The sequence below is a fragment of the Condylura cristata genome, unplaced genomic scaffold (assembly GCF_000260355.1).
Source record: "Condylura cristata isolate star-nosed mole 26May11 unplaced genomic scaffold, ConCri1.0 scaffold00006, whole genome shotgun sequence".
NCBI lineage: Eukaryota > Metazoa > Chordata > Mammalia > Eulipotyphla > Talpidae > Condylura > Condylura cristata.
The window spans coordinates 1,865,932-1,888,803 of NW_004567107.1; the positions used below are offsets into that span (position 1 = coordinate 1,865,932).

Genomic DNA, 22,872 nt, shown 5'->3' on the forward strand with positions numbered 1-22,872 from the left:
TTTCAAAGTCAGGAAAGCCATCACTGGTTTGATAAAATGGAAATGCTTCTTCAAACTTGCTACTCCTTAGAACAGGCCGAAGGCAGCGCCTGAGTGTGTTTGCTCGCCTTTCCCTTTCACAGAGGCGGGTGCTCCGGTCTGTGGCCAGAACATATACAGAGAGTGGGTGTGCCTGTCGTCCGAAGCCAAGATTGATTTCTTAGTCTGGCTAAGGCCCCTTCAAACGGTGACTCGCTCCAGCCCCCCTCGGGCCCCGGGCGGCGTAGGCAGCCCCAGCAACCTCGGCTGGCCTGGCTCTGCCTTCTTTGGCCTGCTCATCCCCGCGCCTGACAGGGAAAGGCTTTTTGTTGTTTTTCTCCCTGCTTTTAAGATTTGACCCCAAGTTCTTATGTTTCTTTTATTTTTGTATTTTTCTTTTTTGTCTTCTAGAAGAAAAGGGATGAATGGCGGCAGGTCAGCTAGACAAAAGAAAGGATAGGGCTTCATCTTCCTTCAGATTTCCAGGCGCAACAAGAGGCAATTCAACTGCTTGCGCTTCTGTCTCTTATGAAAAATAGATTGTTCCGTGAGCTCGCTGGCACCCCTCACCCGCCCTGCCGCCTCCCGCAGCACGCTGGCTTCTCCGGCGGGCTCACTGCTGTGAAAGGACCCGTGCATCCCCGGGGCTGTGCGCGGCAGCCGAGGGGGGCTGGGGGCTGGGGTGTCGGGAAGCAGTGACAGGTTTCAGGTGAATCGCTGTCGGAGATGTGACGATTTCATTCATAGCTTTGTCAGAGTAACCTTCGGGGAGGGAGACTTGTCTCCTACGTAAGAGGCTGCCATTCATGTTTTAATTTGCTGTTACATTAGGGAGGAAAACAACATACAGGAAAGTCATTTATCTCTGCCTGATCTGTTCTTCTCCCCCAGAAAAGCCCCTTCCTTTTCTCCCCGGGAATCTGTCTTCAGCCAGCAGTTTTCCCCCCTCATCCTGGCCACGTGGGTCTGGGGTCCGCTGTGGCCTCGGGAGGCGGCAGGTGAGGGCCTGGCTTTCCCGGGCCCGCTGCTGACTGGGCCGCCGGGTTCTGCTTGGCCCGCGGTGGCTCCTGTGTGGGAGTGAATCCAGTCGAGGTTACCCATTTGCACGTAGCTCTGAGTCACCAGAGGGTGATGGTCCTCGTCCCCCAGTAGTTGTGAGTGAGAGTGGTGAGGGCCCTTTGGGTAGAGCAGAGGGTGCAGGTGTTTGGGTGGCTGCTGGGTACTCGGTAAGTTCCACTGAGGTGTTTGCCTCAACAGTAGAGGCCCTCCCTGGTGGCGCGGCAGGTCAAGACGCAGCACTGCAAGCTGGCCGCAGCCGCTTCAGTGCGAATTCCATCCCCGCCAGGGGGTGACCCACAGGGTGCAGCAGACCTCTCCTGTCTCACTGCTGCTCCCTCAGCGGTGGATTTTTGTCCATCTGCCTGTCCTGCTCCCTGCTCTGTCTCTCTGGTGAAGCCTGTCATCACCCCTGCACCTCTGGCCTGTACCCCAGCTCTGTGTGCATAAATAAATCCGTATAGATAGGTAGATATCAGTATAGTTAGATGGATGTATGATGTCTTCCTGAAAAAGCCACCCCCCCCCCTTTATGGTTTTAATATCAAGCCAAAGGGACAGTGTGGCTGTTTGTGGCTTCGTGATCTGGTCATCAGGGTGGTAGATGGATGCACGGGCCCGGGGTGAGAAAGTGTCAGGGCCCTGCAGAGGGTTCTGTGGGAGCCCGCTGTGACTTCATCCGGGAGGAAGCACATGGCTGGGAGTGTCACCGCTCTGGCTCGCAGTAGCCTCATGAGCCCTTTCTTCGAATTCTCGGGGATCAGGACTGTTCGCTTTCCAGGACGGCGAAGCTTCTGCCCCTCTTACCAGCTTGAGACAGCCACTTTGTGCTGCAAGATCCCGGATGTTTACGGAAGAACGTGAGGTTCACTGTGCCTTGTCCTTCCTTCACAGCATGACTGAGATTAAGATGGAGGCGATTTTGTCTGTTCTGACACGGGATGACTGCTTTAAAGGGAGACGGCGGGGAGGCCAGGTGAGTGTGTGTTGTGTTTGCTGCTCACTGACGTGGCCCTCTCCCACGAGGCTTGCCACAGATCATTTTCTCCCCCGAGCAACACATGCAGCGGCGAGCACGTGAGTGTGTCCCTGCCTTTGCTCCGGTATGTTCGCTGTGCTGCCCACAGCCGTCCACGGGGAGAATGGTCTCGCCCCCGGCCAGGGGCCGAGTGGTGGCCCACCCCACAGACGACCAGTGGGGCAGCTGGCTGGGCCTGTCCTCCCCAGACGGCACGCGTAAAGGAATTCTCTGGACTCCCTTCACGCACACTTGTTGGGGCCCTTGTTGGTGTGCGTTAAGAGGAAACGTCGAGTGGAGAAGTAACCTGCGGCTGGTGGAGCCCCTGGGGCAGCCCTGCTGGGCGGCGCCCCGGCCGAGTGCGCGCCCCTCTGTGCAGGGCTTGCTGTTTGAGCAGCCTGCACTCGCTTCTCGAGGCTGAGTGGACCGACAGGCGCGTCGGCCCCGCAGACGGCTGCTGCGCTCCCCACAGGCAGGTGCCCGTCCTGCCTGAGCTCGGTCGGATGCGCGCGGGAGCTCTCCCTGAGGGCGGGCGTTGGCCCACTTCACAGAGGAGGAGGCCGAGGCTCACCGCGGCGGGCTGCGGAAGCGGGCTTCCGCCCCAGGGCCGTGGCGCGCCCCCCTGCGCCCGGCTTGCCTCCGCGCGGCGCCCCCTGGGCCGCAGGAGCACCGTGTGTTCCGAGCTGTCACGCCAGCCATTTGCAGAGGTGAAATCTGACCCCCCGACGGTGCCACAGCAGAGAGGGGTTGGGGGCGGTTCTTGGATTGTGTGAAGGTTCTGCGCTTGCTGTGTAGATCAGGTGGCTAGCGAGGTGTGGCAGGCAGGGGTCGACCCCGACACTGAGGACCACGCAGGTGTTCAGCCAGACGTGGCCTGCGTGAGTGGTGGGAGGTTGAGGCGCACGCTGGATACAGCTCCTGGCTCTCTCACGTGGGCACACGCGTGTCCAGGCGCCTCGGAGCGGCGTCGGGGCCCTCCCCAGCTTGGCCGAGCCCGCCGCTGGCCCTCCGGCGCGCACATTTTTGGGCTTCTGCAAACAGAATGAAAGCGAGCGAAGCATCTGTAAAATGTATATTTCATATTTAGGTATATAAAATATATATGGCCATGTCTGGGTGTGCGAGTGTTCACCCGCCTACAAAGAGAATAAATTTGATCTTTCAACTTTACTGGGAAGCGCTCCGAAGGTTCTAGGGGCTGAGGGGTAAAACTCAGCCTGGCGATGAAGTGATCCAGACCAAACCCTCCAGTTTGGTTTAAAACTACCCCGAAGATGGCCAGTCAAGGCCCGCTCCAGAGGAAATGGGGGCGACGCTCCCCCCACCACTGCCGCTGAAAGTTTTCATAACAAAAATAATGTGGCCTCGTCTTAAACTTATCTGCTGCTGTCGCTAGATGTGACGTTTTAAACGTCAGAGTTCCCCGCACGTCCTCCGGCGCTGTGGCCTCGGCACAGCCCCCTCCCCACCTCCCGGGCGGCCCCCGGGGTCTGGGGCTCTTCCAGCACCCGAGAGGGTGCCCCGCCGTCGGGTGCTTCCGCCAAGGCGTGGGGCCCACCAGTTGCCAGTCGGCTTCATTAGCAGGCGAGCCTGCCTCTGAGGGCGGGAGCGGCCGGGGTGTGCCTGTGCCCTCCGGGGTTTGCCCCGCGCTCATTAGGGGAGCCTTCGCCTGTCTGGGCTGCGGTGGCTGCTTCACTCGGGCCTCCGCCTTCGGTTTAAATTTAGACTGTCCTCCCCAGAACGCGCCTGCAGAACCCTCTCCGTTCGCTCTCGGGAGGGCAGCTTTCAAATCAGGTATTTCTGGAAGTGGGGTGGGGAGTGCGACCAGCTCTCCTCGGCGTGTTATGTTTTCTGCCATTAACTTTTGCCTCTATTTTACTGAAACTGCCCTCATCCTTTCAAATGTGTGGGCCTGGTTTTCTTCTTACTCCACTTGTACACACACTCACATTAGATATGTGTGTGTGTAATTTTTTCTTTTCTTTCTTTTTTTTTTTTTTTTGGGCTGGGAAGAAAAGATGCCTCATTTTGAAACCTAAAGGGGGGAATAAGAAAAGCCCTTTGTAATATATTGCCATATTATCACTAAATCCCCTGACAGTCGTGACACAGAAGCAAGTCACCTGTCACTTAAGCTGGAGGTCTCTTTAATTTTCTCCCGGAATTCGCGCCAGGCTGTCTTTAATTTGAGGCCTTTATTGGAATTCTGAAACCTCTCTGCTCCCCGGCTCTCAGATCTATTCTGAGAGCTGTTACAGAATGTATACAATAACCAACAGAGGGATTCGAGAGGGCTGGAGCTCTGTTTATTTAACACTCTGGAGGGATTTTGTGCTTATTCGGTCCTGGCTGCCCGGCTTTCAGTATTGCTCTGACAACCGTTCTGCCCTTCTCATTAATTTTAAACAGTTAAAACACAGGAAAAAGAGGGAAAAGTTTTCATTATTAAAGTGCTTTACTTTTTAATAACAGAGGATTCTGTCCGCCAGGGGAAAGGGCATCCTCGCTAATTTCACATTCATATTAAAAAAAAAATGCGAGGAAGGTGACAGTCGCGCTGCTGAGGTGGCTTAACGAAAGGAGGGCAGCGGAGAAGTTTGCATTTCACATCAGTTAAGAGCGTAAAAAAAAATCCTCGTTAATGACAATAGCAAATGTCCACTTTGGGAACACAGCTCCGGAGTGACTTTTCTCTTGACATTTGAGCAGCTAAAACCCTTCGGGGGCCGTGTACCGTGAGACCAGCTAGACTGTCATCAGCCAAACAGGTGGCAGGAGCCATTTGATTAAACTAAAAACAGTCTCGGGTTGTTAAGTCTCTATTAACACGGAGGTGAGCGTCGCTGCCGGGAGGTGCCTCCTTCGCTGCCCCTCGGGCAGCCTCCCACGTGAGAAGGCCGGGCCCTGGGCAGCAGGGCGGCCAGGCTCGCTGCTCGCACTCCGCCCTCTCTGAGGGCGAGGAGCAGGGCCTGGGGCGGCACCAGCTTTTCCTGGAGCCCAGCGGAGGGGAGTAGAGGCACGAGGGCGCCAGTCACGGGGAAGGCCGCATCCCGGGAAGGCCTGTGAGCAGGCTGGGTCTGAGCATCTGTCTGGGGGGTTTTGGCTTCATACTCGACAGAGCCTGCCGGTTTGTTTTCAGGGTGCGGGGCTGGGGAGCCAGGAGCCCTTCTCCAGGATTGTTACGGGAGGCAAAGGAAGGTATTCTTACTCGCCTCTCGCTCCTGTCAGTCTCCCGGTGCACACAGAGGCGACTCCTGCAGCGGGCTGCCTGCTGCCAGCCTGGGGGCCTGTGGCCATGTCTGCGGGAACAGCCCGCTCCGGACTGGGTTGCTGGGCCTCCACGGTGCTTCTGCGCCAGATGGATGACTGAACCCTTCAAGTCGACCCTCCAGAGGAGTGAAACTCAAGGGTGGGCAGGATCTCAGGCGCGTTCTGAGGACGTCCTGGCAGAGGGCTGTCAGGTCCCTGATGGGGTGGGGAGGGAGAGATGGAAGCTCGAGCGAGCAGTGCCCGGGCCGCCTGCAGACGGCTTCTGTTCGTGATGTTTTCAGCACCCAAATTGGACATGGAAAATTCCAAGCATCTTCTTGGGTGGTCTTTCATTTTTGCACAAGAGTGATAAGAGGCAGAGATCAGTAAATAAGTAAATAAACAAACAGACCTGGTCTGCTCCCTCACAAAGCCATCCTCATCTTTGCTTGCCTTTAACATCTTTATACCTCCCTCTTTTTCCCTAGTAATATTGAGAGGATTACCCTCTTTGGCCCCTGGGTGGTTACTGTGTGATTTTACTGTTATTAAATCTATTATAAACTGCTTCATTATTCCTGACTCTCACTCTGTCTCTCCTTTAATCCTCCCCTCGCCCTCACCGCAGTCCCGTGCCGCCGGCCCCCAGGAAATCCGAGAGCGAGCCACAATCTTGCAGACGGTGTTTGAAGATTACGTGCACTCTAGCGAGAAGAGGATCTCCTGGGCAAAGAGAGGTGGGTGGGTTCCTCAGGTGACCGCCGAGCGGCTCCCCGCAAGCTCGCCCACCGCCGCTGAACACCCCCAGGCAGCTGAGGAGCCGACAGGCAACTCTGCCCACCAGCAAAAGCCTTCAATCTCCCTAATTCTGCAGGGTTTGGAGCCAGGCACGGAAGGCTTTAAAGTGATATTAAATGTTAATTTCATCCTTTCCGTGTTTCGCACAAGTGAGGCTCTGTCGTGGCTTCACATCAGCACTGGGGAGCTGACCCGCCCTGCAGCTCTGAGGGCGCCACGTTCCTGCCTGAAAACTGGAGGGTGTGGCATGTTAGTAGACATAATTGTAGAGGGGGAGCGGAAGATGCAGGTAAGGGCCGGAAATGTGCGACCCAGCGCCCCTGTCTGTCAGCAAGGGGAGCGGCGGAGGCTGGACGGGCCGCGGGCAGAGCCCGCTCCGGGAGGAGCGCACGCCGGCATCCTCGCACACTCGACGGTGTGGGGGTTGAAGGGGCTCCCGGCACCCCACGCTTCGGGTCTGGACTTACAGTTCACTTGGCACGCAGAGCTGGACGTGGGGGCCTTTGTGGCTGGTGTCCGTGTCCTGGCCACGGAGGCCTGTGTGCCGCAGGCCACTCCCTGTGAGGACCATAGTTCTTTGACCATGACCGCAGCAGGCTGCTTGTCCCATCTGTGCCTCCCACCCCCAGTCTCTCCATAAAGAGCTTTTCTCTTCAAATCACTCCGTGAACAAGCTTGTGTGGAATTGGGCCCAGTCGGAGACGCATGGTGCCCACCAGGGATCACCACCGACAGCAGCTGGGTCAGCAGCGGCTGAGCATAGTGAGTGACGTGGCAGGGATGGCCTGGCGAGAACAAGCAGGCTCCTCCTGTTTTGGGGTGTCCGGATGGTCAGGGCAGGTGACAGTGACCTGCAGAGAACAAGACTAGTGCTGCCTGTCTGCCACTGCCCTCTGTGCTCGGCCCAGACCAGTCTCCTCTCTGAAGAGGGCCTCGGTCACTTCAGACTTAAAGCTCTCCTCCCTTCTCTCCTCCGCTGTTATTAGGGTTGTGAGTTCTGCAGGTTTGGGGAGATAAAACACCCAGTTAAGGAAAGGTGCTGAAGCCACCACATAATGCACCCCACAAGTTCAGACTGTCTTCTGCATTTTCATCTGCATATGCAAATCCCCGCCACTGACTTGCCTACTTGTAAGCCATTTCAGAACCTACCTCATGAATAATTAACAAAGCAGCTGGTTTTGCCTTTGTGGCGGAAGGTAGGTGGAAGCTGGGCCAAGCTGCATTTGTTTTTCTTTTGCATTTTCTGGCCCAGCCGTGCTTAATAACCAGCATTTAATTGCCCTCCCTTTCCAGAAGCAGTTGCCTTTGCTCTGCCTTTTCTGCATTTCTGGCTAGAGATGCAGGTACCCTAAGTTCCAACTCCAGACTCATGAACAGAAATCCCAGAAAAGGGAGCTCTGTGTCCACTGCTGTGGGGTGCAGGCCTCCCTGTCCCCCTGACAGAGGGACAGGCTGTGCGGGCCATACCTGACTCGGCGATGACCATTGTTCCTTGTGCTCAGTGGCCCCACAGGCCTCATTCTTAGAGATTCAACCCGCCACACACACGCTTTGGGCATCTGTCTGCGTGGCCTGTGGGGAGGAAGAGCAGGTGCCTCTAGGCTCAGCTGGGGGAAGCAAGACCCTCCACACCTTCCGCTCAGGGCTTTGCTCCTTCCTGTGACCTTGGCTTCACCAACACCCCTAAGACACCCTGTGACAGACCGAATGGCCATGTAGAAACGTGAGTGTATGAAGGAAGGGCGCAGAAGCCACGGAGAATGTTTTTAAATCAATACCCCTTACTCGTCTGCCTCTGGCCACTCACGAGGAGCCGAGGCTTCAGAGCCTACGCTCACCGGCTGTGCCTCCTGCCGCCCCGAGCAGCCTGCTCCGCTTCTCCACGTGCTTGGCCCTGCCCGCGTGGGCCTGCCCTGCCTCGGACAGGCCTACAGACAGCTGCTGCCGTGTCGGAAACTCGCTCCTCTGAATCACCCAAGTTCAGAGTCACGAGTACATGCGGACAGAGTCACGAGTCGTGGCTGCCCCCAGCGAGTCGCGGCCTTGGGGGCCAGGGGCCAGCCGAGCAAAGTCTGCGGCTTCAAGTGCTGCCCAGTGGTCAGGGCAGAAGCCCTACCTGCCGCTTCTCGGCAGACTCAGTATTCCTGGAAAGCTGTTAGTTGGGCACCTTCTTCTCCTGGGGCAGGGCGCTCCATCCTCCACTCTCAGGACTGGGGAGAAGGTGGGGGGACCCTGAGTTGCTGGCTTCAGCAAGGGTGCATGGGGAGCTGGCCAGGAATCAAGTGAGCGGTGTTAAAGGCCATGTTCTTTAGTTTGGCTTGGCTGGTGTTGGCCTCGTCTGGTTTAATGTAGACCAGGGTAAGTGTTGGGGGTCGGGGCAGAGAGGGAGGTTGTGCAAGGCCCCCCTCGCCGGGGCCTTGAACGCGTAGCTCTGCGTGGGAAGCCACTGCCAGCCCCAGACAGCTCAGACTGCCCGAGATGTGAGAGACCGTCCTAAAAAGCCAGTCCCCAGTTATTAGAAAGGGGAGCAAGCTTAGACTTAAGAAGGGGTGCAGAGGAGTTGCCTTGGTTATTATTTCTCATCGATTGGGAAAAGGAGTTCACTTTGCTCAGTAAACAGAGCCTTCGCGGATTCCCAGGATCCTTCCAGGGCTGATCTGCTAAAATGACACTTTTTATTACTGTTCATAAACGCCAATCTCCAGGTGCTGCTGGGATATTAGGCTTAAGCTGTGGGCAAACTTGCCCGTCCAGTGGCTCGACCAGCGAGGACGAGAGGCTGGAGTTTAGAGTCTGCTTCCAGCAGACGCTGCCGAAGAGCAGGGCTCGCACGCCAGTCAGCGGGGACGGGGGCACCTTGCAGAACAGCCCCGCCGCCCTGCTGAAGGGAGAAACAGGCAGACAGCCTGATTTTCATGGTCACTGCGAGATTTCCCAGGGGAACCAGGATAGGAAAGTCTCTCCCTGAAGGAAGGCCAGTCAGGGTGTCGTGGGAGCTCCGACCTCCCGGGTGCCCAGTCTGGCACTTACCTGGCCTTTCTTTGCTGGCACTGGGCCACAACTGGGACCTTGTTCTTACCTGTGTGGGGAAGTCCAAACTGCAGCCCTCAAAGGGTAACTTGGTCCATGGACTGTGTTAGGAATTTCATAATTTTTTTTCTCCTTTCAAATACCCTGTTTTCATTCCATTCCTTTGACTGGGAAGCACACTGCCACCAGTCTTGCGTACTTGAGGACGAGCTTGGTTTCGGAGCGCAAGGTCAGACCCCGGGGCCGCCCGGGGCTGGCGTGCGTGGGGCAGGGAGAGCCCACTCACGTTTGCACGTATTGGCTGTCCAAAACCTAAACAGTGTGAGAGTAGGAGAAGGTCCGCACCCTTTCCCACAGACATGATGCTCTGCTGACCACGGCTTAGGCTCTTCCCTGCTCCTCACCCATGGTGTGTACTGGGCTGCGAGGGGCACTGTGCTTGGCCCCGTGCCGTGATGCCAAGGGAGACGGCCCTCCTGCAGGTCACACAGTAAAATCTGAAGCGACGTCGGCTCCCTGTGCTTTTGGAGAGTTTGGAGAAAGTGCCACGTGTGGGTTTGGCTGCTGGTGTGTGCCATCTGCAGCTGTGTGGTGCTGCCTGGGCCCCACAGCCATCGGGGCAGGCGGGGGGGCGTCCCAGGCCTGCCTTACAGCCTCTCCCCTTTTCTCCCCAGCTCTGCAGTCCTTCATCCGGGCCTACACAACCTACCCGCGGGGGCTGAAGCACATCTTCCATGTCCGTCTGCTCCACCTCGGGCACGTGGCCAAGAGCTTCGGGCTGAGAGATGCGCCCCATGGCCTCGGTGCCCCTGCTCTGAAGAGGAAGAAGAGGTGAGACGCGTGCCCGCCAGGCGGCAGCGAGCCTCAGATGAGCGCAGAGGCAGCAGGCCCGGCCTCTGCCTGGCGCCGTGTAGGGCGGGCGGGCGCGCGGGCGCTGGGCGGGCCGGAGGAGCGCGCTCCCGGAGGCTTTGTGCGCCTGTGCTGCAGCGGCGTCTCCTGCCGGCTGTGGCGCACTGGGGTCACGGGAGCTACAAGACAGTGCTGGGTGGGCAGAGGAACGCAGGGACTCGCCGCCCCTTCCCCCATGGCCACCCTGCAGAGCCTCTGGGCGAGTCAGCCCTGCTGGCACGTGTCAGCCTCCCCTGTGCCAGTGGACTGGGCGTGCCCGAGGGGCCCGGGGTGCCCAGCACTGTCGGCCGCTCTCCTTGGTGCTGATGTGCTCTCAGGCCAGCATTCCTGGAGGCGAGTTCCATGACGCTGCTGCCCCCGGGTCACAGCGACAGGCCATCAGAGTGAGGAGTTTGGCCCCGCAGGTTGGAGACTGGACCCTGAGCCCATCTGCACTGTTCTGGGATCCTGAGACAACTTCTGTCACAGGCTATGTTCAGGAAAGGTCTTTTTCAGTGCCGGCCCCCACAGGGCCCCCCTAGGGCGGTCTGGCCGCTCAAGCTGCTCGTCCCGGGCACTGAGGGGCTGAGCGCCATTGTCAAGTGCGTGGTGGGGGTGGGAAGGACACAGCTAGCTGGGGGCTGGGGCCGGAGACCTGCCTTCTGCTCATGCCCACTCGGCACAGCCTTGAAGACTTGGGGCAGTTACCTGGCTTCACGTGTCCTTTGTTTTGTGTGGTTTTTACAAATGCCAAAACCTGTCTGCCCAGACTCCAGACTCGGCAGCAAAACCACGCTTCCCACGCAGCCCTCCAGCCCCACACAGTGTGGCCACTGTCTCCACAAAGTGTTGACCCCGCCCTGGCGTGTTGGGCCCAGCCCCCGGTGTGTGGGGACACACGGGGCACGGCACGCCCGGCGTCGGGGCGCTGCTGGGAGGTGGGCCGGGGGCGGCTGCCCACGCTGCCCTGCCGCGAGCCGGCCTTCGCTTCGCCTGCCTACATGGAGCTGGGTCTGCTCCACTGCTCGAGGGGAGACCAAGCTTGCGCTTTCACTGTATCGCTGAGAGAATCAAAATTAAGTGATGGGGTGGCCTTTGGAGCGGAAAGGGCCATGCTGATTACGGGCCAGGACGGAGCGCTGGAGACCAGGTGAGTCATGGCGCTGGAACCCCAGCTTGGCCTGTCGGGCCTGGCCACCCACCTGGCCCTTTACAATGGGTCAGTCCGCTGGATGCGTCTCTCAGCTCGATGCCTCTCCCAGGACAGTGCTGGCACGGTTCCGTGAGGCAGGTGCTCTTCCGCGCTGCTGCGCTGCCGAGCCAGGCGAGGTGGGCGTCCGGGAGCCGCCTGCTGCGCAGCCGGGGTCTTCCTGCCGCTGCTGGAGCAGGCCCACGCGAGGCGGCCGCGGCCTCCGAGCCGGGTGCGCCCTGTCTTCAGCTGCGGCATCTACACAGAGTGACCCTGACTATGTGTGTGGTGATCTCAGGCCCCTGGGGTCTGAGTGGCCTCTAGGACCCTGACCCCATCACCGTCTCTAAGGTGCTGAGGCTCTGGGAAGGGAGGACGAGGCCTGGTAGGTGACTGCTCATAGGAGACAGACATATTTTTTGTTTGCCCCTCCCTGCAAATAAAAGAAAGTCGCCCAGCACGGTAGTATTAGCAGAAGAGGTGCCTGTGGCCGGCAGTCTCGTCCGCAAGTCCGGGAAGGCTGGCGGGGGGGTGGGGGGGCGGGGGGCCGGGCGCCAGCATTGTTCTTACCTTGAGAAGCCGCCAGGGAGGACAGGCCTCCGCCTCCTGTTCGGCTGCCCTGGCCAGCAGATGGGCACCAGGACGGCCGTCCCTCTGTGAGCGGGGGATTTAGTGGGGCTTTCTTCAAGGAAGAATGGGCTGATTAGCCGGTAAAGAGCATGTAAGATGGTATGGGGCCGCCTTTGATGTCGGCCGGCGCGGCAGGGGCCGGCGTGAGTGACAGCAGCGTGTCACAGGATTACTCCGCCGCGACAATGCTGCTCTCTGTTCTCGCCATGTCACCGCTCTGTCCCAGCCACTTTTCCGCGGTTATGCCCTCCTTTTGAAGGCATTTCTCGCCACACTCCCTGCATCCTCCCGCCCCGCCGCCTTGGCCGTGCAGACGGGTGCTCACGGATACAGTGGGCACCTCTCTTTACGTGGGATCTTGTCACTCCTGGAGCAGGAATGGCCCTGCAGCTGGTCCACACGTGGACCGTGTCGCTGTGGCCAGGGCGGGTGGTAGGGAGAACGTGACTGATTTTCCGCGCTCCGGTCAGGGCTCATACCAGTGCCAGTTGCTGCTTTTCGGGGATTGGGAAGAAAAGTCCATCCAGCGATATATGCGAGCCCTGCTGTGGCCCTGGGTCATGATTGAGCTGAGGCGTACCTCTGCCAGCCTCTGCCAAGAGGGGAATGCCCCTTACATTCTCATGGGGCGTAAAATACAGGCCCTGAACTCTCCGTTAGCTCATGTCCCGCTTTGCGACACTCGCCGCCTGGGATGGCCCTCGCGGACGCAGGCCTCTGTGCTGCGGCCCCGGCTGCCTGCACAGCCCCGCACCTCAGGCCCTGGCGCCTCAGGCCCTGGCAGGGGCCGGGCTGCGGGCGGGGCGGGAGGCCCAGGGGGACCTGCCTGGGCGGGGGCGGCTCCGCACGGTGGCAAGGGCTGACGCGTCCGCGTGCCTTTATTCTACTGAGTCACTTTGCAGGAAAGTAGTGGCTGTCCCCCAGTGAGGTCTTAATCACCGGGTCGCTTTTTCAGTTCCCGGTTCCGGAGGGAATGCTGAACGTCTTCCCGCACCCGGCACCGAAGAGAGCGCGGGCACTACGCCTCCATGACACCTGCACGCACCTGTGGAGGGCCCCCACCCCCACCCCGCTCCTTCAGGCATGTACACGGGTAGCTGGTGCTGTTGGTAAAATATTGAGTAGCCCCTCAGCAACATCCGTCACAGGCACAGTATTTTCTCCGTGAGATGCGGTTGTTCGGAAGCAAAGGTAACGCGATTCCCAGAATCTCCGTCTCCACTCGCTGCTGAGACCCAGCGTGCTCTGCTGTGAGAGGCCGACGCGTCCCGGTGGTCGGCTGGTCCGGGCAGGGCGCCCTGCGCAGCACACATCCGGGAAGGGCGGCGGCACCCAGGGCACTGGGCTCCCGCCCTGCTGGACCCTGCGGGCAGGTTCAGAGCGTGGAGGTGGGCGCCTGGGCCTTGGTGTTGCGGCGCGGGGCTGCAGGGCCAGGCTGTGTCAGCCTCTCTGGGGTCTGCTGCCGCCCTTGGTGGCGGACTGGCCTCGTCCTGGCTCGCCGTCTCTGTCTGCTGGTGTGCTCGACACAGCCGGAGACAGCTGGAACGTGTGCGTGTGGCCATCAACCCATTCCCGGTGTCTGAGGGTCTGATTTTGTTTTCTGTTCATTTGCTTAGTCTCTCCGTACCCCACATGGGAGTGATGTCACGCTGCTGACGATCGCGCACTCTCTGCCTGTCTCACGCCACTCAGCACGACGCCCCCACGGTCCAGCTGTGTTGCTGCAGGTGGCGGCTCGCATCTCTTTTCACAGCTCAGTGGTCTTTCAGTGGGTGCGCTCCGTGCTGAGTACATGAAGGTGTTTGTGAGGGAGGGCTGGACGCTGAGGTGGTTTTCATACTGGGCTGCAGTGATCATGGGTACGGGGCCGCCGTGGGCCGCCCGGGTGCAGGTGGGTGCTGGGGCCGACGCCCGAAAGCTGCCCGCGGCTTTGTGGCTGAAGTTCAGAGCAGAGTGGGCACAGCTTCCCTGGGGGCCTGTTTTGTCTTCGAGAACCTCTGCTGTTTCACTGTCTTAGCCTTGTCTGTCAGTAATGACTCTGTACCTAGCCAGCGCTGGCCGTCGCCCCGGGGCCCGGCTCCGCCCTGTCTGCGCTGCGCTGGCCTCCTCTTGTTCCTTAGGGGCCCCTCAGGGCCGAGTCCTCCTCAACCGGCTGTCTCGCCCACGCTGCCCAGGGCGGCGGCGGTGGCAAGGGTGGGTTCCTCCTTGGCTCCAGCCCACCTGAATAGCGTCCCGAAGCAGACGTGGCCAGTTCTGTCCACTGCCCACCTCTTAGCCCCCTTGAACTTCTCTTCTCAGGACAACCTTGAGAGCACACGGCTGGCCCTGCAAGGCGGCACGGAGGCTGCAGCTGCACTCCCTGTAAAGCAATATTCTTGCCATTACGAGCAGCTCGCCTGCCAGTTTTTATGTGGCATTTACAGCTTCCCTAATATCACTTAATTAGCTGGAGGCAAACCTGGAGTCTTGCCCGCTCTGAGAATTTTCTCTGTTTCTTAGAGCCAGTTGTCATCTTATGAAAGGCAGATTGGCCAAACATGAAATCAGAGGCTGGACAAAGCCGCGCGGGGACGCAGGGACACTTCTGCGCCATCCAGGGCGCCGGAAACAACGCCCAGCCCTTTCCCTCATCTGCGCTTCCAGAACAGTCTGTCCTGTGGCCACCGAGCCTCCTGGCCCCTCCACACCCCTGGCCGGCCCTGCCTGCGCCCCAACCTTGTGGTGACGTTGCATGACTCCGACAGTTGTCACGAGCGACAAGCACGCCCCACTTTCCAAGGCCCGCCTGGCCTCTGCTGACCTTTCTCCTCACCCAGCCCCCTGCTTCCTGTCCTCCCCTCCCCAGCCAGACCCCTCCTGCTCCCTGGGACGCCCCCAGGCAGGTCCCCGCCCCTCAGCTCTGCTCTCGGCTTCCTGTCCTCTCGCATGCACCTCAGCGTGGCCCGGCTCTGTGGGTTTGTCGCCTGTTGCATCCCCAGCACCAGAAAAGTTCCTGGCACTCAGTAGGTGCCCAGGAAATCTCTCTGGCTGAAGGAGCGGAACGTGAAAGCAGCTCCTTCTGGGGGGTGAGCACAGGGGAGAGAAGGGAAGAGGGCTCCTTCCGGCCGAGTGCCGCGGGATCCCGTGACCCAGAGTCACCTGTTCTGAGCCCGCCTCCTAGTCTGCCCTGGGAGCCCAGGCCCGCGGGAGCCTCTCCAGGGGGACGTTGGGGTAGGCCCGGAGCGGGGTCTTCACCTGCCACCCTCCAGACAGAGCTGCCGCCTGGGCTGAGGGGCCAGGTCACCGGACCCGGCCCGTGGGCCGGCGGCAGCAGCAGCGGCGGCGGAGGCAGGTGAGCTGTCTCCCGAGGTCGGACCTGACGCTGCCCTCAGAGGCGGCCGGTGCCGAGTCGGGCACGCACCCAGGCCCGCCAGGGGCTCGGTCCCTGCAGTCTGAACTGGTGAGGCACGGGCTGAGGGGCTCATGAACTTGGCTGCTGCTCTGAAAGCCAGGCCCAGGGACAGCCCCTGGGAGCCTGAGGCAGCGCAGGAGAGGGCACGTCCTTGAAGACGTGTGAGGACGAGCAGCGACGCATGGGTCTAGAACCGGGGGCCGCCAGGCACAGGCAACAGCGTGTCCAGGGACCGTGGTCAGGGCAGATGAGCGGGTGAGCAGGGCTGCATCGAGGGCTCTCCCCGGACCACTCGTACTGAGCAGACGGAGCTCCAGACGGGTGGCGGCAGGCGCACGTTGGCCATGGCAGGGGGCTTCGGGGGGTGGTTGTTGAGGCAGAGTTCACCCGGCCTCCTGCACAGGCTGCTCCCAGTACCTCAGGCCCAGGGGCAACTGGCCCCTGGCCCCCAGGCGAAGCCGTGCCAAAGCCTGTCCCGTCCCGTCTCGCCGCGCTGGCACGTGGGCCTGCGTCTCCAGGCACTGGTTTAATTACAGCTGTGCACACATAGCCTCTTCGTTTGGCCTCTTGCTTCCTCCGCTGCTTTTGCTCTCCTCCACCATGCAATTACCAGCTTTCTGCCTCCTCGTGAAACAAACACACCGCCGTCCCCATCCGGCTAATGAGGCAATTAGAGGGGTTTCACGGCGACCCAGCGCTTCCTCCACACCTGGGTCACCTACAGCCGGTGCAGCGTACAGGTGCGTTTGTAGTCAGGCGCGGGCTGACAACAGAGACAGGAGCCCAGCCTGCCCCTCCCGGGAGGCCCAGCGGCAGCGCACGGGCTGTCTGAGCCCGGAGGCAGGAGCACTTCCGGCCTGGTGTGGACCGGTGGGCCCAGGCGGGACGCGTGCTGGGGAAGACACAGTCCTGGCGAGGGCCCCTCCAGCTGTCCACTTGGAGAATGCGGGAGGCCGGAAGGCGCCCAGCAGCCCGCAGCCCCGCGCGGCCTCAGCGCCGCCGCTCCCCCGGGAGCCGCCCACCCTCTGGCCTCCCGCCGCGCCCGCTGGAGGCCCCGGCCCTCTCTGCTTTGATCACGCCAGAGCCCCTCCATCTTGCTGACCTATGCAGAGTGACTCCAGGTCTCCTCAGATGCCACCTTCCTTCTGTCCTGATGTCATGGCAAAGGTCCGAAGTGGAGAGCGAGTGCCCGGCCCCGCCGTCCAGCAGCGGGACGTGCTGTGGGAGCGGCGTGCGGCCGGCGGCGACTCAGGCGTGCGAGCTCTTACCTTCCTGGGCGGCGCTGGCGCAGACTCGGCGCCCCCGTGCTCGTGTGTGTGGCCGACGCCCGACCAGGGCCTGGGGCCGCCTCGTGGCACTTGGCGGCGTCCTGGCGAGCCCTGGTGGGGGCCTCTGCTTTCTGGCGCCAGTGTGGGGCCAGTGACAGTGTTACCTCGCGTGGACTCCAGCATGTTGACATCGCTCTAGGCTGTTTCTTTGTGGCACCTTCACGAACCGGGCAGGCGCACGCCAGGACGTTTGGCTGCACAGGTGCGGACGCAGGCGCGCGTCTGCGGCCTGTCCGGCTGGGACTCGGGGCTGCTCCTGGGCTGGGAGCAGAACCGCGGGGTGGGCTCGCAGCCGGGCAGCCCCCCTCTGGCATTCCACTGACTTCAGTGGGGTGTCCCAGGGTGGCCGTGAGTGCGGGCAGGCTGGCGGGCAGCACAGGCCCCTTGCTGAGAAAGGCCAGCTCCACCTGGCTTGTCCCTGCAGCACCCACACCTCCTGCTGCCCACCCAGTCTGTGTGGCTGGTCTCCAGCCCAGGTTGTTGTCAGAACTGATGCCTGACACTCCCCAGAGGACCCCACAGAAGCCAGGCGGCACCTCTGTCAGCTAGGCTAGCGGGGCAGCGGGGCCGGGCTGCCCTGAGCCCCTGCACAAGGCCCCGCCTCTCGTCACTGTGCCCCCTGTCCACGAGACGGGCCCCGGGTTCCGTGCACCTCTTGGCTCCAGGTGGCCTCACCCAGCTGGGGTGGGGGTGTTTGTGTCCTGTGGCCTAGGTGGGAGTGGCGCCCTGCCTGTTCAGGCATCTATCTTTGACCCCAGAACAAACCCCGCGTGTGTCCAGGCTCCTTTTGACCGTTCAGCCCTGCCACCCTTTGGCCGGGGTGGAGGGGTGCTGCAGACGGGGGTCTGCAGTCGTGATGAACGCACCTCACTCCTGCCCGGGTCATTGACAGTGGTGTCAGACAGGCACCCGGCGGCTGAGCCCTGCGAGTGGTGTGGATTGCTGCCCCTAGCTTGTCAGTCTCGGCCAGCATTGCAGGCTGCAGTCACCGTTTCCATGGCCACCTGCTCTCTTCATCTTCCTAACACTGCAGGGTGCTCGGGCTGCGCCGTCTTCATGTCCACTGCTCGCGCGGCTGGTCCTTCCTGAGGTGAGGAAGGGTCTCAGTCGCCGTTGACTCCACAAGGTCATTGCTAGGGAGGGCAGAGCTGGGTCCCAAGCAGGGCTGCCCGTCCCGGGCCGGCTAGCAGGGCTCCTTGCCTACTTGCTGCCGTGTGCAAGCAGGCAGGCCCGCTTTCCAGGCTTCTGGCCGGGCTAAAGGACCTCGAGCTCCCGCCTATTCCGGATCTGGGTCAGCTTCACGGTTAGACAGCCCCCCTCTGAGTGCTGCTGCTTCCTCTCCTCCGGGGAGCACGCCCTCCAGCCAGCGAGGCCGTGGGCCACCTGCGGCCTGCCAGTGCCTGTGGTCTGCAGGGTGAGGTGTTGGCCCGCCCTGGCACGGGCCTCCTAGAGTGAGACCTGCTTTATTTTTTAAGATTTATTTATGCATACACAACTGGGGTACAGGCCAGAGGTGCAGGGGCGGTGAGAGGATTCACCAGAGACAGAGCGGGGAGCAGAGCAGGCAGATGGATGAAGCAACTGCTGAGAGGAGCAGCGGGCGGGTCAGGAGAGGGCTGCCGCACCAGGTAGGTCAGCTCCACGGCGGGGATCGAGCTCACCCTGAAGTGGCTGTGGCCAGCTTGCAGTGCTGCGCTTTAACCTGTTGTACCACGAGGGAAGGGCCACATGTTTGTTTTTTTTTTTAATAATAGTTTATTTTTCCATCATTTTGTGTCTTTTTCCATCTCAGTTGTAATCCCCGTAGGCTTCCCATCACCAGATCACCCTGTGCCATCACCATAGTCCAGTGTACTTCCCCTCCCCCATTTTTGATCCCATTCCCCACTCCACCCCCATAAAATGTCTCTGGTATATGGCTGTTCATTATTATTATTATTATTTTCTCCCCTGCTTCTTTGTACTCCTGCTGTGAGTGAAACCATCAGTATTTTTCCTTTTCTTTCTGGCTTATCTCACTAAGCATGATCCCTTCCAGCTCCATCGGCTGCAAAAGGCATGAGTTTATCTTTTTTTGGTTACTGAGTAATATTCCATTGTGTATATGGACCACATCTTTTTAATCCAGTCATCTACTTCTGGGCATTTGGGTTGTTTCCATGTCTTTCCAATTGTAAATAAAGCAGCAGTAAACATGGGGGTGCAGGTATCTTTTTGATTCCGTGTCGTTGTGTCCTTTGGGTAGATACCCAGGAGTGGGGTTGCTGGGTCCTAGGGAAGCTCCATGTGTAGCAGTTTGAGGAACCTCCAAACAGTTTTCCATAGTGGTTGTACTAGTTTGCATTCCCACCATCAGTGCAGGAGAGTTCCTTTCTCTCCACATCCTCGCCAACATTCGTTGTTGCTAGTTTTTTGAAGATGTGCCATTCTCACTGGGGTGAGGGGCTATCTCATTGTGGCTTTAATTTGCATCTCCCTGATTACAGGTGATGCTGAACATGTTTTCATATGCTTGTTGGCCGTCTGCATTTCCTCTTTTGACCAGTGTCTTTCTAGTTCTTTTGCCCATTTTTTGTTAGGGTTGTTTATTTTTGTTGTTTCATTAGTTCTTTGTATATCTTTGTGATCAATCCTTTATCACTAGTTTTAAGTGAGAAACTTTTTTGCCAATCAGTGGGATGTCTGACTTTTGTAATGTCTCTTTTGTTGTATAGAAGAAGCTCTTCAACTTGATGTACCATGTGATTTCTTTTTAACTGCTCTTTGCTTGAGTTATTACCTCTAAGCCACACCTCACCACAGACCCAGAGGCTGGAGGCCTGAGGTGATGTTAGCATGGCTGCCTGGGGCTGCCGCAGTGAGCTGCCACTCACTTGATAAAAACGCACGTGCATGTCGTGAGTCCACAAGGGTCACAGGGCGGAGTCGTCGCGGCCTCACACCCCGCTCCTCTGTGCTCATCCCTGCCTGACCAAGAACCTGTGTCAGGGGGCGGAGGGGTGGAGGGCTTAATGGGTTCCATGCCCAACAGGTGCTCAGAACAGCACCTGGGCATGCAGAAAGTGCCACCTGCTAGTGAGGTCCCCAGGCCAAGTTCACTACTGGAATGAAATCACAGAACAGCTAGGAAACTTCGAGGTCAAAGCCTGGAGCAGGCAGGACCACCCCCAGACCTGCTCCTCAGAGGCTCCTGCCCCGCCCACCACCGCCACCACACCCGGGTCCAGCTGGGTTTGTCTGGCGAGGGCAGGTCTTGTGTCTCGGGAAGGAAGTGGATGGGGGCAGGAGTGCAAGTGCATCTGCCCACGGGCCGGGCCGCTCCCTGGCACCAGTTCTTCCATGTTGGCTTGGCGACCCCACGAGGCCCACTGAGTGGTGCCACCCCCAAAGGGCATATGTGGCAGCTGTGGTCAGCCCTCCCCCACAGGGCCTGGATATTTCTGTGCTTTAGCAACAGCGGGAGCGATCACTGAAGTGGCTAGAGCTTAGGCTAGGAGGATATTTTGACTGAAATTTTGCATATTTTGAAATTCAGGTTGTTGCACTTAAAATTACACACATTGCAAGAGCCTGGCTTCAAACACGAGGGGAGGAAGAGCAGCCCTCCCTGTCAGAACCTTCTCACCCTGTCGGCCATGAACCAACTCAAAATGAGCTGCAGACACAGGAGCCGGCCGGCACAGCGGGGCGAGGTCGGCGCCCGGGCAGGCTTGCTCCGCTGCCGAGCACCTGGGCCCGGCCGGCGTGGCCTCCGCAGGACGCTGGACTCAGGGCCGGGCCCGGCCGGGGCTTGGCACCACAGCCCGGTGGGAGCAGGGCAGCCGCCAGAGCCTTGGCCCAGCCGCCCATGGTCAGCTTTGGCCCCGTGTGGCCCTGGGGGAGTCTTGTCACCTCCCTGGACCTCAGTTTCCCCCATGAGTGACAGCAGCTTGTGCCCTGGGTGTCTGTCTTGCTCCTTCCCGAACTTCACAGACCCTGTTGGCAGTCTCAGCCCATCTTTCAGATGGGGAAACTGAGGCACAAGAGAACCTGGTGCACTGCAGGCTGCTCTTGCCTCTCCTCCCCTCCTCCTCAGCTCGACCCCGCCCTTCCCCTAAAACATTCCTGTGAGACCAGGTCGGGCGCACCCTCAAATCCTGGTCGTGGGCCCCCAGGGTCCTGCTGGCTCGCCCTCCCGCTCAGCCTCCTCTGTGCAGGCAGTGATCCGACCTGCCCCTGGGGCCCGGAGGGTGCTGGACCCGTGGGCCGCACGCAGCCCGGAGCCCCCGTGCGCCTTCTGCGGCTCCCTCGCCCGCGCGTGGCAGGCCTGGTGCCGACTAGCCCCGCGCCTCAGCTTTCTCTCCCCGCGCAGTGACTGAGCTGCTCCTGGTGGCCGCCACGCGCGTCAGGCCCTGTGTCAGGCCCGTTGCGCTCTTGAGCTTTCGTGACCTTTTTTCCCGTGTATGACTGAACTTGCACAAAGTTCCTCCCGTCCCATCGCGTGGTGGTCACTGCCCCTGGATGGCTCCCAGGGTCTGCGTGCCCGGGAGGTCGGGCAGTGAGGGCCCCTCGCGTGGATCCGGGCCCCAGGTCCGCATTGACTTCTCCGCCCAGCACGCGTCAGCCTGGGGTTTTGTGGGTGCAGGCGCTCCCCCCAGAGAAGACTGAGCCCCGCCCTCACGCTCTAGGGCCCTGGGGGTCGCCGACCTGCCTCCCCGCCTGGAGCGCTGGGCCCCGCGATCGCCCCATTCCCTCGGCAAACCGCCACATCTCACACCTCATTTGCCATCAGAGTACGAGTGTGTAGCGTTCTTTTCTTCCATGAAAACAACACAGAACAAAGCCTCACTTTTAAAAATGCCATGATATTTTGCCACCGTTATGAAAATCTGTCAGTGCCGTATCTAATCTTCGGTGCACGGAATATCAAAACAAGCACTGCTGAAGGGTGCTTCTGCTAATACAGAAATGTCAGCTCCTCGGTCTCGGAACCAGCTGCTGCCAGCCCCTTCCCAAATGGGAAAGAAAAATAATAATAAAGTTTCTTCTCCCTCTGCTGTTACTGTTCTCCAGGCCTGACCTTCACAAGCAGCCCCGCGGCAAGCCCCGCCTGGCTGACATCCTGCGGTCGGAATACTCCAGTGGGATGGAGGTGCCCACGGCCTCGGCGCAGAGCAGCCCAGGGCTGGGCAGGAAGAGGACACGCCCTCCGCTGGACACAAACCCCGAGGGCCTTCCCGGGGCGCCGCAGGAGTGAGGGAACAGCCTGTGTGGGGCCGCCCTGCCTCCTCTCGGGCTGCCAGGCGCCCGTCTCCCGAGGTACTGCGCCCGCCCTCCTCTGAAGACGCTTCGGTTTTGCTTGAGCTCATCAACACTTATCTTGGCATGAATTTTATAAAACAGGATTTTAAAACATGCAGTTGAATTTGTAAAAGAGAAAAAATACTTGTCAAGTCGTTTTCCTGACACACAGATACTTTGTCGTTGTGGGCCACTCCTCCAGGTGAGCCCCGACCCCACACGCTGCCCTCGGGCCCTCTGGCCCTCTGCTGCCCCCTTTGCTGGCCTGGCACAGCTCTCTCGGCCTCCAGAAGCTTCCTCTCCCAGGGCCAATTGCTGCACTGCTGCCTTTTTACTGTTTGCCTTTGAAGTCGAAAGGCACCAGTGCCCCCAGCTTGTGTTCCAGAGAGGTCAGGGGCCTTTGTATGGAGGCCCAGGCCCAGGCCCAGGCCGGGCAGCCCCTCCTCCATTGTGTTTTCTGGGAGATTTGCAAGAGGACCCCTGGGGCATATTGATTTTCCAATAAATGTAAGATCTGGACACGGGTCATTCCAGAGGGTCCAGAGGAGTGGGGCGGAGGCCCCCACCTCTGTCTGCCCCACCTGCTGGTCTCGCCCCTCTGCCTGCCTCTCACTATGGGTGGGGGGAGGGTCCCCCTTGTAGGAGACCCCGTGAGCTGAGCAGCCAGGAGAGGGAGTGACTGTGACACGGCTGAGCAGGACGTCCAGGAGCCCGGGACAGCAGCCCTAGGAAACCTGCACACAGGCCACGCTGCCCCCACGATGGCCGCTTGGCTTTGGAGGAGGAAAGGAGGGTTCACACTTACAGACTAGACCCAGCTGCATGGGAAGCAGGGTTAATGCCAGTGAGGGAAGATCAAAGAGGCGCCCCCTCCCTCCCCCGGGCACATTCCTTAACGTGCTCCTGGGAGCTGGCCCCTGCCAGTGGTGAGGGGCTGCCACTGGGGGTCAGAGCACCTCCTACACTTTGGGCAGCGTCTGCCCATCTAGGAACC

At 59.9% G+C, this 22,872-nt stretch overlaps 1 protein-coding gene across 3 annotated transcripts in view; it reads left to right on the forward strand.

Moving 5' to 3' along the window:
* DDX31 (DEAD (Asp-Glu-Ala-Asp) box polypeptide 31) overlaps positions 1 to 21,992 on the forward strand; it is a 109,238-nt gene extending 87,246 nt beyond the window's left edge. For all 3 annotated transcript variants that reach the window (XM_012721329.1, XM_012721332.1, XM_012721330.1), the window contains exons 19-22: positions 1,969 to 2,050; positions 5,970 to 6,078; positions 9,847 to 10,003; positions 21,651 to 21,992. In XM_012721329.1, coding sequence (XP_012576783.1) covers positions 1,969 to 2,050; positions 5,970 to 6,078; positions 9,847 to 10,003; positions 21,651 to 21,834 — 532 coding nt within the window. In that variant the 3' untranslated portion in view covers positions 21,835 to 21,992. The remainder of the gene's footprint in view (positions 1 to 1,968; positions 2,051 to 5,969; positions 6,079 to 9,846; positions 10,004 to 21,650) is intronic.
* Positions 21,993 to 22,872: the final 880 nt, after the last annotated feature.